General features: G+C 42.8%; 1 protein-coding gene across 2 annotated transcripts in view; it reads left to right on the forward strand.

The window, feature by feature from the left end:
- The window catches only part of fgf4 (fibroblast growth factor 4), a 7,080-nt gene extending 2,938 nt beyond the window's left edge, over positions 1-4,142 (forward strand). Inside the window, exons 2-3 of one of the 2 annotated variants that reach the window (XM_083791758.1) lie at positions 840-952; positions 3,157-4,142. In XM_083791758.1, the coding sequence (XP_083647884.1) occupies positions 840-952; positions 3,157-3,333 (290 nt within the window). In that variant the 3' untranslated portion in view covers positions 3,334-4,142. The remainder of the gene's footprint in view (positions 1-839; positions 953-3,156) is intronic. The other variant, XM_083791759.1, reaches the window with a different exon arrangement.
- Positions 4,143-17,954: the final 13,812 nt, after the last annotated feature.

A 17,954-nucleotide genomic window follows, 5' to 3' on the forward strand; every position in this document is an offset into this window, starting at 1 on the left:
CAGACAGATTAATTTGGATAAAATATGAAGGAGTAATATGGCACTATAATAGGGATGTTAAACATGCAGGGCAAAGGTTTTTCCTTGGCCTATAGGGAGTGTGCATACAAAGTTATACACAGATCAGTGCAGTCATAGCGCCACCATGAGGCTGATTTGAATATTTTCAAGTGGCATTTCGGCCTCGGGAATTCACAGACATTGCACGCCGTCGCTTTGTTCATTATTTGAGGCATTTTGTTCAAAACGGAGCACTATACTGCAAACTTTGGAAGCCAATCTTATATAGGCCCGCATGCATTCATCTGTTCTTTTTGGCAAGGGACATGAATAGCCTATATAAGCGTTTATTGTCGATAGGCTATACGTCCGGGCAGCAGGACTCAGTTAACATTTGCTTATTGATCGATCGAGTCGTGATGCTATACTTACAGTACATTAGCACTTATAGGTGATGTTGTCAACAGCAATGGAGCATCTTGAATTTTGTGCGCACACTGTATCTGTTTCTTTTGCTCGCTTTTATCTTAAATTCCTTGTCCCAGGCGGCATTTCTGGTAATTAAAAAATAATAATAACAAGGTTTATTCCATGGCCGATAGCCAACGCTGTAATTGTCGCGGTCGGCCTTTCTGATTGCCGAGCAATAGATCCGGATATGGTCCGACACTACACACAGTCGTGGGTTTTTTGGCACTTCAAAATGAGGGTAAATCCTGGCATGAATTACTGTGAATTAATTAATCCTGGCGTCCAAACGGTTTTAAGGAGCTTTTGCAGAAGGAGGAGAGGACATTTTCAACGGTTATTAAGGAGCTTTCTTTCCATTCCTCTCTCAGGTCTCCTGGAGATCTCTCCGGTAGGAGAGAGGGGCGTGGTGACCATCTTTGGCGTCCGCAGTCGGCTGTTTGTGGCCATGAACCGGAGGGGGAAGCTCTACGGATCTGTGAGTGTACTGTATCACTTCATTTCACATGTTGATTCCATGATGTCACACAAATGAAAAGATCTATTCTACAAATGTGTTAGTTTGATATAGATCTGTTGTTTTTGGATATAGCTTGTAGATCTGTTCTTGGAGTAATATAGGCCAGTGTTTTGCAAAGTGGGACCTGGGGACACCCCCATCACAATCATTTTAACCGCAGAATCCTACTCAAAAATAGCAGATATACAAGCTTGTATATTGTTTTTACTTTTAAATAATCTTGAAAGAACACATTATCTGGAGACAGAGTCATATACTCCTTTTCGAACGAGAGCTCTTTCATGGTTCAAGGTCTCTTGAACCATGAAACCTAACGATTATCATTTAAGGCATGTGGAACACTTATTCAAAAGTGTCAAGAGGAAAGTTGGCAGTGAAGACAATAACATTCAAAGAATGGAAACATAACTATATTTTGTTCATCCTACCTGATTTCATTAAATTCAAAGCTATTGCTGTCCAGATCCTACCAGGACTGTCAGTCATAGCTATTGTAAATGATTTACAGAATAATCTGTCGCGATAGATATTATCGCTTGCGGGACAGTTCTGGCCCATCGGCTGCCTGTTGCCTACCACTGGGCTATATCCTTGGAGACGGACTTCTCCGTGACATGTCACCACTTGAGCAGGCTAGCACACGCACAGACAAACAAGACAGTAGGCGACAAGTGAACAAGAGAGAGAGAGAGAGGCTGTGGCATGTTTTCATTGTGGGCCGGATGAAGGCAGAACCGGGTGACGGTACATCGTCCAGTCTCAAACATTCCATTCCAAGCATTGCCAGCCAACGCACGCACCTACAGTACCGTTCTTCTGCCTGAGCAAAGATGAGCTGGCCGTGAGGAGACCACCCACCTACCTACAGACACACACACACAAACACACGCACACGCACGCACGCACACACACATATAACGCATATAAATTAAATGATTTATTCATTCATTCATTCATTGTAAATATGATTGGAGGCCCAATTGCGAGAGAAAAAAATCACACTTGTGTGAAATGAGGGGTGCTCTTTTCGTCATACATCATCATACATTGCATTCCGTGCTCAGCCAATCAAATCATCGTTGTTTGGTACACACAAACACATACAAAGCTGGGCATAGGAGGCCCTCAAAAATAAAATACAAAAATGTCCATGTATTAATGTACAGTAAGGCAGACACATGTTGTTAGATCCATTAACCCACTAATAATATTGTCATTGGCATATGTTCCTATTGTTAGCAGCTCAGTCGTCACATAGTAAGCAGTCCATAAATTAAACATTTTTTAGTGAAGTCAAGAATGTAGGAAATGTTCAATGGTAGGCGATGACAATTGTTTGATAGTTATCAACAAAACAGAGCTCAAATCCAATTATAAGTCCTCCAGGATCTTTGTTTTGTCTAGACAAACTTTTCTGAGCTCAGGACCACTTGCATATTTCGAACAATCCACCCCAGTCCACCTGCTCATAACAATATGGCTATTTAACATAATAAGACAAAACACAGTAATTTATATACGTGCTAGATTTAAAGTTAAACTTAGTTGCGCACTGGTGTCGCACACAGAAAATAGCAGATCTACAAGCTCACAATATGTCATGCTTTCATACATATTTTTTATACATTTATCAAAGGTGCAGTATAGAGCGTCGCAGTCCCGCCCCCTTTCATGACGACGCCAGGCCCAGGAAATGAATCCCAATGCATTTTTCCCATAGGCATTTCAAAACGTATTTATTTAAAGACCTTTTAAGCGTTGTACGAAGCCAACTCGAGTCGTGACAAATCATGACAACAAACACAATATTTTGGACCAAACAAATAATTACAAAGAAGAAAAAGAACAAAAAAATTGTTGTAACCTGCCGTTTATTTGTACTTTCTAATTCTTTGTTTGGTCCAAAACATTGTGTTTATTGTCATGATTTGTCACGACAAGAGTTGGCTTTGTCCGCGGCGTAAACGTCTTTAAATAAATACTTTCTGAAAAGTCTATGAGGAAAATGAACGGGGATTTCTTTTCCGGGTCTCTCGAGGGGGCGGGACTGTGACGCTCTATAGCAGTGGTTCCCAAAGTGGTTCAAAAACACAGTTCTTTATTATCACCATCAAACAAGTGACATTTCAAATAATCCGCATCTCTCTCTTTCTCTCTCTCTATTTCAGTCACACTACAACAGTGAGTGCAAGTTCCGGGAGAAGCTTCTGGCCAACAACTACAACGCGTACGAGTCTGTGGTCTACCCGAGGATGTTCATCGGTCTCAGCAAGAACGGGAAAACCAAACGAGGGAACAGAGTGTCACCCGCCACGACCGTGACACATTTCTTGCCGAGAATCTGAGGAGCCCAGATTTATACTTCGTCGTACGGCGGTTTTCAGGCATGAGAAATAGACGTCATCTCAACCAACGAGGAGTCCAAGGAGGCTAGGAAAGGAGTGGCCGAGTGGACTCTAACAACAAGGAGACGAACAAGGCTAGGAAAGGAGTGGACGAGTGGACTCTAACAACAAGGAGACAAAGGATGGCAGGAAGGGAAGGAGGGATAATTAGACTCTACAGGGAGACAAAGGAGGCTAGGAAAGGAGGCATGAGTGGACTCTAACGAGAAGGAGATGAAGGGGGCTAGGAAAGGAGGCACAAGTCGACTAATGAAAAGGAGTCGATGGAAAAAGAGGCACGAGTGGATTCTAAACTGTGATGCACTTTTCAGTTACAGCCTTTATGCAAGAAGTCTAAGTGTATCATAGCCTACTTTTATCATTTTTATATATTTGTTTTCCTTCTTATTTATAATTTACTACATTTTGTATTTTTTTTTTAAAACAGGTCCTCGTTTCCATGTGGAGTTTTAATTTATGTTTATTTGTTTTTTGTTTCTAATTTATCAGATTTTGCTGCTATTCTCTGTCAGGTTGAAATATTTTACCTGTACATGTATGCTCCATTGTACAATGGTGTCAAACACATAGTCGATATACAAGCTCACAATGTGTCGCATCTGTGATGCGTTGTGAGCTTGTATATCAGCTATTTTCGGCACACCGTCGTACAAAGAAGTATATTTCAGGCTGATGGCTGTCTTTGCACTGTGGTTAAAAAAACTAAAAACTAAAACAAACAAACAAACCAACCAACAAACAAACAAGACCTTCTAGCAACAGTGTGCAGTAGACGTAATCATGTCATTTAATGACTTTTTTGTTTACTGCATTTCTTGTCTTAGACTGAAGTTGAAAACAACATGAGGTGTCGGTCGGTAACATGTGTCAGATTAGACAGTGATTGCTCAATGCTCCACATCTTTTGTGTGGCACTGGAGCCTAATTGAAACAGTATCATCTTACTGAGAGAGAGAGGGAGAGAGAGAGAGAGAGAGAGAGAGAGAGAGAGAGAGACCCCCGGCCTCCACTGGGCTGTTTTTAGCTCTGCCAAAGGGGCGAACTCTGAACTTTTCTGCCGTCAATCTTTGTCAGAACCATAAGACTGTATAGATAGAGAGAGGTATCTTCTTGACATTATATAAGCGGGGAATTTGGGAGTTTAAAGGCAAGGTCAAAGTGCTGACATGCAACGGGGGAAACCGAATCCTCGAGTGTCGAGCGAGACTATTCTTTATTGGACAAGGCTCATGTCAAACAGAGCCATAAGTTAGTTGCATTTGTCCGATCGGAATTGGACTGAAGTGAGTCGAGCATTCCTCGTGGGCCTCAGCTGGTGAAGTGGGATTGTTTTTGGAGTGTTGTTTGACATAGGACGGCTATAATGCCGAGCTGGCATGGGGTTACCTCGTGGCCAGAGGGACTGTCCCATGACATGACAGGAGGGGTCCCGGGTTCAATGGCAGCCGTGTGTCCAGTCAAGGTGTATATAGGCCACAGACCCCCATAACTCTGAGAGTGTACAATTAGACATTTGGTTCCATGTGTATACACACACTCATATTTACAGAACTGTATAAGGGTCCAGGAAACAAACAACAACACTGACTTTTAATTTAACTACAATCTAGTTACAAACGAACGGTTATACTCTGTAGTTAGTTAGTTAGTTTATAGTTACCTCGCCTCCAGCTGAGAAAACGTCATTGTTTAGTTCAAACTGGTATATAAATGTTGTACTAATACGAGTGCCATCCCTTTTCATGGATTATTATACGGAAAGTTGTAGTTTATTGTGGATATAAAAATACGATCACAATTATCACATTATTACATCATTATTAATGTGTAAAGTTAACTCTGTACATACCCCCCCCCCTTCTCTCTCTCTCTCTCTCTCTCTCTCTCTCTCTCTCTCTGTCTCTCTCTCTCTCTCTCTCTCTCTCTCTCTCTCTCTCTCTCTCTCTCTCTCTCTCTCTCTCTCTCTCTCTCTCTCTCTCTCTCTCTCTGTCGCTCATTGCAGTTGAGTACAGCCCCCCCCCCCCTCCCGGCTCTAGTGGCCATGTCGTCCTAGTTGCGCCTTGTCACGTTCCTGCTATCTTCTATCTTTACCCTGTGATTTACTTTTAGAAAGGATAATCATGGGAGAAATATTTAAAGACAGCTGTTGGACTGTACTTTATGCTAGGGCCCAGTAACCCTATATTTTTCTTTATATATTTTGTAAATATAACCCCCTCGGTAGCCAATGGTGATGGTATTCCTATTGGGGGAACAGGCGCTGTGTGTGAGTGTGTGTGTGTGTGTGTGTGTGTGTGTGTGTGTGTGTGTGTGTGTGTGTGTGTGTGTGTGTGTGTGTGTGTGTGTGTGTGTGTGTGTGTGTGTGTGTGTGTGTGTGTGTGTGTGTGTTTGTGTGTGTGTGTGTGTGTGTTTGTGTGTGTGTGTGTGTGTGTGTGTGTGTGTGTGTGTGTGTGTATGTGTGTGTGTGTGTGTGTGTGTGTGTGTGTGTGTGTGTGTGTGTGTGTGTGTGTGTGTGTGGGGGGGGGGTTCTATCACAGACCAACAGAGCTTAGTTTAAATGATTGAAAGACCACTTGTGTCTGTCTTAACCACATGAACCCTAGTGTTCATATTCTGGGGCGAACATTGTAAGCTGAAATAGCAGATCTACAAGCTAGCAAGGTGTCACATTGTGTGTTTGTATATCAGCTATTTTTGACTTGAAGGTGAGGGAAATACAATTTGAGTATAGAGCCCTGGGGGACACCAGGTTTTTTACCTTTGTGAACTGAACCATTGCTATGAAAAGGGGCTGAATCCCGCTGAAACACACAGCGCAAAACTTGGCCCACAAACAAAAATGTCTGTACTTCTTCTCTGTTTGTTGTTTGATGTTTTGTTTTTCTTCAAGAGGTTTAAAAGGGTTTAAATCTCAGTTTCAACATTCCACACATAGCAAGGCGCTAGCCTAATGTATTATCTGCAAGTTGTGAAAAAAAAAGGTTTAATTGTTTAAACAAACAATGAGAGTGCCTTGAGTATAGCCTAGAACTATATGACTTGTACAGCAGCCAGCTGAACTCAATACACAAGCTGTGTATTAATTTGAAAATAACTCAAACAAATGTCATGCAAACTGTCCACAAACTGGCCTTCAGCAGGGCCTCCTTGCAGCTAAAAGTACATTCAGTATATTCACTGCCTAGAAGGTGGTGGTTCACCTCGTTGGACTCTCTTCATCACGTGAAACCTTATATGGTTTAAATTAGTGTTTCCCAAACATTGGTTCGGGACCCATTTGTGGGTCACGGACAAATTTGTACGGGTCGCAAGTATCCTTTTCTTGTTTATTTTTTCCATTTCCAAGGATTATTTCCAAGGATTATAGTTTGGGTCCCCGGCCGGGGAGACATCAACTTTCTTTTGGGTCTTGAGTTAAGAAGTTTGGGAACCACTGGTTTAAATGATCACTCTCTCTCTATACTAATCATATTCTACAGCTGTGCTGTGCTGTCTCTGCAGTGTTCTCCAGTATCACTGATTTGCATGGCAGAGCACTGTGTTTACAATAGACTGGAGACCTGGCGTTCACCCCTCTACCTTATACCTGCTCATTTGCTTATGCAGCGAGAGTCCAAGAGAAACCAATGATGCCGAAAAGCCTCTAAGATCAAATATACAGACTGCCCGGCTTGGCTGGAGCACCTGGGCAAGCCGGAGCCACTGTGGACATGTGATGTGTTCATACTGTACCAGCACTTAGACCCAGTGGTTCTCAAACTTTTTCCTGCCAAGGAAGGACCCCCAAATTGATATATATATATTTGGTGGGAACCCCCCCCCCCCCCCCCCCGCCCATATGAAAATGTTTTATGCCACGAATGCCCAGAAGAGAAGATTTAGATCTGCTATTTTCACAAGTATTATTATACATTTAATCCATTTCAAAACCTGTTGAACACTTTCAATATATTTCAAAAATGTTCAAAAATATATGTTACAAGCCAACGTATAAATGGACAAAATGATTGTGATGCTGTATTAACACATTTGGCTGGGGACCCCCCCCCCCAGAACCCCCCCAGGGACCCCTGGGGGTCCCACTTTGAGAACCACTGGCTTAGACAACTGTTGATGCAGGCGGATGTGTGCGTGAGACAATAGCACGAATGTGACAATTTCATGGTGTGTCTGCCTAAACGCTCAAGTAGGTCGGGAGTGGCTTATTGTCGGTATCAGCCGGTAACCCATGAACTTGTGGTCCAAAGGCAAGAGCTCTATCGACTGAGCTACCCAGACACAAAGGGGTTAAACGCTAAACGCTCACCTCTCATTCAAAATGAATGACTAGACTTCCCTTATAAAAAATACCTTTAAGCCCTCTTCGTATACCGTCGCCCGATGGTGTTGTATGGCAAAACATATCCGACCTAAAGGCTCACAACACATCGCAGGACACAGGTGTAACAAACTAGCCTGGCACGATATTGTGAAATTTTAGCGTTCTTGCTATAGTCGTCAAGAGTTGAATTGTGTTTTCTATGCGATGCATATACAGTGAACCCATCTATTCACATGAGCAGCATACAGATACAAGCGGGTACGCCAGACCCGATGTGTAGTGTCGCTGCCAGTGTGAACAGCCCTGAAGGGTTTGGACAGTGTGCTGGCTCAGCTGTGTGGGTCTTACTGACGTGATGATGCTGTCTCAATGAGTTCTGTGGTCTTCATACACTGCCTTTTTGTATTTTCTACATAGATCAGTCGCTCTGTAGTTTTATGCAGAGTGTGCTGAACACCCATCTTGTATGTGCTGTGCACATGAAATAAAGCCTAACTTAATAAATAAAATAAAAATATATAAATACAATTCTGTGACTTGTGTACTGTTGTCAATGTATGTGTCAGATTTAACCAGGCCTGGAATTTTGTCATTTCAGGGGCAAGGCCACCTGGCCTTTTTTGTGTTGTCCATTTTTTGAGGGAACACAGGCCTGCATGCCAGGGCAGGAAGGCCGTCAAACGAAACAAGATTTTCGTCCATTGAAAGAATTAATTGAATTTAAGGGTTAAGGATGATTTTAAATGTAATATGTAGACTATCTGCAGTGAAACAATTACATTATGTTCTTTCAAATCTGATCCATGCTCAGCCCTGCACCAATCAAAGTCACTGGATTGGTTTAAAGATGAGGACTCAGGGTAGTTAAGAATTCAGAATCTCAACGAAAAACACTGGTGTCTATAGAACCTAGAAAGAGACACTGGTGTCTACACATTGACAAGAAAGACACAGAGGAGAAAGTGGCACAGCCATTTCTTTGGAGGGGCACACTAACACAAGCCACAACGGTTTTAAAAGTGTTTTTTTTTTTTTATATAACAAAACAAGCCCACAGTGTGTCACCTTGTATTGTGCATGGGCTTTTTCATTGGATATTTCTGAAACATTTTGAATAGCCCTTAAAGTGACTAAAAGCACTAAACGATAATGAGAGAAAAAAAAATGCGATTATTTTATAGAAACAGGCAATTTTAAAGGATTTATTATAAGTATACTTGATTCATGGACCAAATGTTATGCAAAGCAGTACATTTCTTTGTTTAGAGGTCCATTTTGCCTCTGTTATGCAGTTATTTACAGCCTCTGCAATTTGAGAATTGCAATTGTTTTGTGCACGCACGCACGCACGCACGCACGCACGCACACACACACGCACACACAAGGGCACATTCAAAGAATGTCTGTTATGTGGCCCAGAAGTTGTTGCTTACATTAGCAACAATTGAGAATTGGAAAATATTCAATGCATTGGAAAGGCCTGTTGTCTGTATAGGCCTGTTGGTATTCACATTTCTTTAATGTCAAGTCATGCTTTCTACATAATGCCAGGTAGAGTCATGGCTCTCTGTATAGTAGCTTCTAGTTTTACGCGTGCAACCTCTCAGAGCCGCGTGGCCTTGGCCTGTAACGGGACAGGTGTGATTTGGACACATAGCTGCCCTCCACGTACGCATTTCTGTGCTCCACTCAGCCTGGACCCCATGGGCTAAAAGAGGCCTTCATGTCATACCCTGAAAAGAATGACTGCTTTCTGCCACTGGGAGCCCAAGGACAGCCCGTCTGGAGGCTGTAAACCAGTCCTAAACTTAGAGACACACTGCTTAGAGAGTAGACACACTCATCTATCAAGGCTGCCTCCATGCAGCCTCTCATTGTGTGTCTGCTGCTACGACACATGGCTCACACGATGCTCCAACGACCCCCGCCACCACGTGTACGCATGCAGATATGTGTGGAATTAGAGAGCTACATGTCCATTCTGAGAGAGCCTTTCAAGTCGAATGGGACGCAAAGAAGGCCGGGTGACAACCATGTGTTCACTAACAGGGAGAGGTCATTGAATAGCCATTTGATGGCCCTTGCGTCCACACACAGGTAGGTGAGGAGAGTTTAAGTTCAATAATACATTTCCTGTTGTCCCTTTGAAGAGAAGGGGGACAAGCCTGTCCCATTCAGGCTGCACTATAGAATAGTGCACGGTGGTTGGGGTGGGGCTGCATGTATCCCCATGGCTCACATGTGCTCCAATTGCTAATATACATTCATATTTTTGAGTGGTGCAACCACCCCAAGGAACAGCAATGTCCGTGTCCCTCTGTCCGCCTATGTGGCGTTAACCTATGTGACGTTAATGAGCACCAGTATTATCTGAGTACCAGTAGGGGCGCTGTTGTGCCAGAAACAGAGAGAGAGACAGTGCTGCACTGTTGCCTGCTAATGAGAGAGAAAGAGAGAGAGAGAGAGAGAGAGAGAGGGAGAGAGGAGGGGGGGGCGGGGGGGAGAGGGGAGTTGCACCACTCAGTTCACACAGGTGTGATTTGTATTTAGTCACAAGGAATCAGGAAACAAGAATGAACATGTTTTTTTTTTGGCCTTCACCCATACAGGTACAAGTAGTGAAATTGTGTGGCGTGTCCACAAGACATAGGTGATTTCATTGAGACCTCATTCTCAATAGAGATCTGGTTAAATGTGCAGTATAAGGTATGTACTGTACATCATCATTATCGTACATTCATCCTGTATTCATTCCATCTATACATGCATGTGAGTGATTGGTTGTGTAGTAACACTGTGCATGTGACTCAGTTCCATTCCAAGGACTCTATGCTGCTGTCTGTGACACCAGTGAGACATCTATGAACCCACTTCCAGGCATGGGAAGTAAGTATTTCTACTCCACTACATCAGAGGCAAATATTCTACTTTTACTCCACGACAATTATTTAAAAACGATTGCAAACAGACCACTAGGAGGTGAGCCCATGACTCGTTTGCGATGGTTTTTGAAAACCCTATAACCATTATACCTAACACCATGCCAAAAATGAATGAAAAGTGAATCCCCCCTTAGACTTATTGACAATACCTGATCTACAAGCTCAGCGTGTGTTGACAAATGTATACAATTCATACATTCGAAAAATTGTGACAGCATGCATACCGACTACTTTCACTTTTGGTATACTTTAAGTATATATTTTGTTATGGCTGGCTCTGGGGCCATAGCGAAAAAGGGGAAACCACACCGGAGGACAATCGAAAAATAAGTATTTTATTTCATACTTATATAAAAAGTAGACTTTAAACAGTTAAATCAGAGTTTCCAAATAATAAGTAAGTAAGTAAGTAAGTAATTAAGTAAGTAAGTAAGTAAGTAAGTAAGTAAGTAAGTAAGTAAGTAAGTAAGTAAGTAAGTAAGGTATTGATAGTACTTCCTCCACCACTGCTTCAGTCTCAGCTCCAGTGATCAAACATCGTTCGGCACCCACTTCTCATCTCGCTGTAAGAGGCGGCGGGGGGGGGGGGGGGTGCACTTTGGGGGCCACTTAGCTCCAAGCCCAGACGAGCCCGTATCATTTGGCCCCTCACAGTCCCCGGATGCCTGGGCTGTGGCACTTCCTAAGCTCCAGGCTTATTGGGTGTTACTGCTTTATCCTGCCAACTAACTCAGTCCAAGCCTGGGTCTTTAACACCCAGCAGGGATGGCTCAAACTGTTGGGGGGGGGGGGGGGGAGTGCAGGGCAGGGCAGGACAGGACGGGACAGGTGAGAGGAGTGCGGTGGTGGTGGTGGTGGTGGTCCCGTCCCCCCACTCCAGTGCGGCTGTTCCTAAAATATCTTGCTTTGGCTCTGGATCAAGATCATTATTCATTACGAGCGTGAATTAATTTCAAAATCTCGCAAAGATCTTATGGTGCTATTGAAATGTATAAACAGATTGTGGATTTAAAATGATCTCTCGGAAAGATTAAGTTATACCGTTTGAACTTGAAGCAATCTGAATATTGTTTTTACGTGTGATTTGCAGTCTATGTTAATGTGACTGAGTGTACAAATGAAACAAAATGGACCAACACTGAGAGTGTATAGCCTACACATTGAACCAAGTAGACCCTTATACGGATACATTCGGTTCCATTTGTATACACTCTCAGAGATAAAGGTGCTGTAAGTGATATTTCTTTGCTTAAAACTAAAAGTTTGTTAAAAGGTTAAAGCTCTGTATTCTGATTGTAACCATTGATTGTTTTTCTCCCCGTCTCTCCAGCTCTTTAGAAAAAGAAAATGCATTTTCTTTTTTTCTTTTTTACTTTATTGAGTCAATCGCATGTACAATTCCTTGTAGCACATTTTCTTTTCACATTTGTTTCTACATGTGTCATGTCACTGTTGTTAGCTGACTTTGACCCTTTTTGTTCAATCTTTTTCATACATACAGACAACTACATCCCTTCACCTATTTCAACACAAGACAACACAAAGAAATTAAAAAAAGAAAAAGAGAAAAAAGAAGAGGGTAGGCACATGTTAGACTAAACAGTTTCACTAAACCTATAAGGTTTCTATACATTTAATACAAAATATACAGAAAAAATATACAGGCATAGAAAATAAAAATATATAAAGAAAAAGAATAAAGAAAAAGCATTTTCGGGTGGATTATATATCGAATCAGGACAAACAACCACACAAAGATCATTCATTGACTTCCAGTGTCCCAGTTCCAATTTTGTCTGCACATTTATTTCAGTAGTACATTTACTCAAGTACTATACTTAAATACAATTTTCAAGTATATTTGTACTTGAGTATTTCCAATTACCAATACTTTTACTTCACTACATCTCAGCGCCAAGATAGTACTTTTACTCCACTACAATTATTTGAAAACTTTAAGTTACTTCAGAGTTTTGAATTTTGATTTGAAAACATATATTAACCACCTCAACCCATATACATTTCAGCCATTTGAAAATAGCAGATCTTCCATCTTGTAGATCGGCTATTTTCAAAGGATTTCGTGCACATTTTGAACTTGTGAAATGGGACATTCTGCAATACGAGTATACTTTTAATTTTAGTACTTTAAGTACATTTCAATGCAGATACTTTTGTACTGTAATCTTTTTTGAATATAGCACGTCTACATTGCAGTATTTATACTTTTACTTAAGTTAAGTTACATTTGAGTATTGTTTCCACCACTGCCTTTTTTTACTGCATCCTGTATGAGTTAAATGATAAAATTGGTGTCCTGACCTGAAAATGCATTTTCTGTTTATTCAAGAGCTGAAGAGATGGGGAGACCCCTGTTACTAAAAGAACACTGTATATGGCAATGATCAGAAGGCTATTTAAAATTAACACTAATTTTAATTTGAACAAACATACTGCATAATATATCCAGCACCATTAAATGAACACTGGGGTTGTACAGTGAATAATGAAACATCTGGCTGTGTGGTGGTGAAGCAAATGAGATGCTGCTTAGGGGGACATTCAAATGAACTGCCATCCAAACAGTCGTTAGGCTGGCACCTGTTGGTCAGCTGAGTCACAAATGCACATGCGTGCGTGCGTGCGTGCGTGCGTGCGTGCGTGCGTGCGTGCGTGCGTGCGTGCGTGCTTGCGTGTGTGCGTGCGAGTGTGTGCGCACACAGACACACATGCACACACGTGCACGTGCACACATGGATACAACAATGCACAAACTTCAAAATACTGATGCATTATTAAAGGAATGAAGGACTATAATAGAGCAGTGGTTCTAAAAGTATTATGAGGAACAGGATGTTGTAATCTCTTCATCTGTCATTTCCGTTCATAAAATAACATTTAACGGGATCACGGGATCATTGACAATTCCACCCCACCCAAGAGGTCATCTTCAATCCATTCAATTGTTGTGCTGAATATTTAGGGATCTTTAACAACCAGTCCTATTAAGAATCCTAAAAATATCTTTAATATATATTTCTAGGCATCAACTAATTTGGTTTCCAGTAGGACCTATTCACGCCACTGCACACCCTTTTCGCAGATGGCAGAGTGTATAGTATAGGAGAGTAGCGACACGCTTTGATCTAGGGGCTATAGTTCCAAACATTGCTCCTATAGCTGGAACTATCCCATTGAGATAGAATCCATTGTTACAATGGGAGTCAACGCTAGTGCCGCCACTCTCTTACTATAATTACTCTGGCAGACGGTAAACCTGTTACGTCATTTCCTATACAGATGTCAGAACATATTTGTGATGTCAGAACAGGACAGCTCCATATATGGAGGCCTTTTGTGGCAGTTCTGGACAACCGTGGGTCCGACCGACTCGACACCGGGCACTGTACTCCCTGTGGGGGTGTGGAACGTGTGTGTCGAATTTGAAGTGGTGGAGCGAATGGTTCTTGAGTTCCGTGGATTACAGACGTACAGACGATATTGCATTATATATAGGTGTGGGAATGTGGGGATTGGGGAGCCACAGTTCTTTTTAACCCTATATTAGAACACTAAACATATTTTGTTATAGCAAAGTATAGCAAATGGCAACTTGAGGTACTCTTCTTTAATATTTCATCAAGACTCTTCACAAAAAAACGAAAAATAGATATCATGGGGTGGCCCTATTAGGGGGGCAAAATCTGTGGGTATTAGCTATTAACATATTCCTAAAAAACAAAACATAACAAAATCGAGCTATCCTTTGGTCCGTGCACCCATTCCTGGGACTGAGGACATGTGAGGGCGTGGGGGGGTGTAGCCTGGCTAATAAGCCAGACTCAAATCACATTGTCGCCTACAGGCAATCTTTTTCTTGCCAACGACGGCTGATTCGGTCTGGAGGCTAGGAGGAGGGGGGGGGGGGGTGTAGACCCAAACAGTGTCATCAACATTACTGCAGTGTTCCAGCAGCACTGAGTGAGGGGCCGCTCCTCTCAAATGTCACAGGCAGGTCAAGTCACGACAGCAGCCTCTGCCCTGCATGGCCTACAGCACAGCTCATCATGTTGTAGAGACTGTAGCCTCTGCCCTGCATGGCCTACAGCACAGCTCATCATGTTGTAGAGACTGTAGCCTCTGCCCTGCATGGCCTACAGCACAGCTCATCATGTTGTAGAGACTGTAGCCTCTGCCCTGCATGGCCTACAGCACAGCTCATCATGTTGTAGAGACTGTAGCCTCTGCCCTGCATGGCCTATTACAGCACAGCTCATCATGTTGTAGAGACTGTAGCCTCTGCCCTGCATGGCCTACAGCACAGCTCATCATGTTGTAGAGACTGTAGCCTCTGCCCTGCATGGCCTATTACAGCACAGCTCATCATGTTGTAGAGACTGTAGCCTCTGCCCTGCATGGCCTACAGCACAGCTCATCATGTTGTAGAGACTGTAGCCTCTGCCCTGCATGGCCTACAGCACAGCTCATCATGTTGTAGAGACTGTAGCCTCTGCCCTGCATGGCCTATTACAGCACAGCTCATCATGTTGTTGTAGAGACTGTAGCCTCTGCCCTGCATGGCCTACAGCACAGCTCATCATGTTGTAGAGACTGTAGCCTCTGCCCTGCATGGCCTATTACAGCACAGCTCATCATGTTGTTGTAGAGACTGTAGCCTCTGCCCTGCATGGCCTACAGCACAGCTCATCATGTTGTAGAGACTGTAGCCTCTGCCCTGCATGGCCTACAGCACAGCTCATCATGTTGTAGAGACTGTAGCCTCTGCCCTGCATGGCCTACAGCACAGCTCATCATGTTGTAGAGACTGTAGCCTCTGCCCTGCATGGCCTACAGCACAGCTCATCATGTTGTAGAGACTGTAGCCTCTGCCCTGCATGGCCTACAGCACAGCTCATCATGTTGTTGTAGAGACTGTAGCCTCTGCCCTGCATGGCCTACAGCACAGCTCATCATGTTGTAGAGACTGTAGCCTCTGCCCTGCATGGCCTATTACAGCACAGCTCATCATGTTGTAGAGACTGTAGCCTCTGCCCTGCATGGCCTACAGCACAGCTCATCATGTTGTAGAGACTGTAGCCTCTGCCCTGCATGGCCTATATTACAGCACAGCTCATCATGTTGTTGTAGAGACACAGCCTCTGCCCTGCATGGCCTATATTACAGCACAGCTCATCATGCAAAACGTAAACATATCTCCTTGTAACACCGCCCAATGACGTGGCCACTATATACATCAACACCACGGTCAAGTCCCTGGCCTGCATGCGGGACGGACAAGGATGGACCGTCCTAAAAAAGGACCCCCAAATTGATATTATGTATTTGGGCTGCATGCATGCGCGCGGAGCCTCATTCGAAAAGACGTTGTGCCAGTGATGTCGCTGTGAGTTTGTAGAGCTACTATTTTTGGAGTGTTGAATCTGCGTGCGTGCGTGCGTGCGTGCGTGCAAACACTTGCCAACTTGTTCTGTGTCTCCAGAACAGTCTCTCAAGCTATACATCTCTAGACTACATGTCTTCAACCACAGGATTCAGGTTCAAACTCAGCAAAGTTGCCCTTTAAGAAAATAGAAAACAAGCTTGAGCCTGCATCATATCATCAGTTCAGTATTTCACAAGCACAAGCCTGGGAGTCTGGACCCCGAAAATGGATCGCAACGCAAGATGTTCTACTAGGCTCATGGGCTATAAGAAGAACGTCTCTGTGTGTGACATCTTGTTTAGGACATGCATCATTAGGGTCACGTCTGATTAGAAGCACTCATCACTTGGACTTTAGTTATGGCAGCTCTAGTGAAGGACATGAAGTACTTAACATTCCCTACAAACTTATGTTCTTGCAGCGCCATCTAGTGACATTCACGGCACACCACTGCATGAGCGCAATTATTGCAATCTGCAATTTCAGCCTATGAGAAGAAGCCTATACAATCTATATTAGATTATGGGCTTTCAAGGCGTTTGTGTTTTAAACTCCTATGAGTCTGGACTGCCCCGTGTATAAAATTGCGCCCTGGAATGGTGGAGTCTTGGTTTGCATGGTCAATGGTTGGTGATATTTGTTCTCCGTTATTTTTTAACTGCTATGTAAATGCTACGGTGAATCGTGCATAGAGATTAGAGTTAAGCAATTGACAGAAATCAAGGATCGGAAACGCGCGGTCATCATACAGCGATAAGAGCGGAAAAAAGCGTGTTATTTAGTTGACCTAGAGTCTGCAGGTGGGATGCGACTGTGCCAGATCAGCTAGGCCTAGCCTACTAGTACAGTAGCCAGCTAGACTTTAACCTTTAATGCTCAAATACAAATGTGTGTACTTTATGGTGCAACCAAATAATAATGTGGCCAAAAGAAACAAACTGGCATGTTCTATAATTATGTCAATTATAACAATGTTATAACAACATCAACAATAGGCCAACAATAATAATAATAATAATAATAATAATAATAATAATTATTATTATTATTATTATTATTATTATTATTAATAATAATTAGATAAAGTGCCCCTCTGGGCACAGGTCTCCACCAGGGCAGGTCAGGTTGTGGCCTCCTGGTGGCGCTATAATAGGCCAATGAAAAGGGTGGCATTTATATATGTATACACCTTGATGGCAATTGGATGATTTGAGGCCTTTTGTTACAAAAACGTGTTTAGCAAAATCATCATATATTGTTGTTGTTGTTGTTGTTGTTGTTGTTGTTGTTGTTGTTGTTACCTATTAGGCTATTATTATATTAGCCTATAGGCTACTATATTTATATATTATGCATAGCTAATTATATTAGAGTAGACTATATTATTATAATAATTAAAGCTTTTTATCATTATATTTTTGTAACTATATATTATATTCTGTAGGCCTATCTGCCTGCAAATAGCGGATATACGGTTGGATGCGCATGTGGCGTTGCTTGGTGTGTGTGTGTGTGTGTGTGTGTGTGTGTGTGTGTGTGTGTGTGTGTGTGTGTGTGTGTGTGTGTGTGTGCGTGTGTGTGCGCGCGCGCGCGAGCGTGCGTGCGTGCGTGCGTGCGCGCGAGTGTGTGTGTGGTGTTGACGTTCTCAGAACTGGCTGCTGGGAAGATGCTTATCGCTCTCACTGATAAGCTGGCATTTAAAAGTCACCAGGACGACGTTGACTTATTGATACAGATTGACCAACTGGAGGCGCAAAGCACGCGGGGAGATCAATCGTCTTTTGGATAAATACTAACACTTTTACGCACGTGCAGCACGCGGTTAAAAAAAAAGAAAAAATCGTTTGACGCAAAC

This window comes from Protomyctophum parallelum (assembly GCF_964188405.1).
Source record: "Protomyctophum parallelum genome assembly, chromosome: 2".
NCBI classification, from domain to species: domain Eukaryota; kingdom Metazoa; phylum Chordata; class Actinopteri; order Myctophiformes; family Myctophidae; genus Protomyctophum; species Protomyctophum parallelum.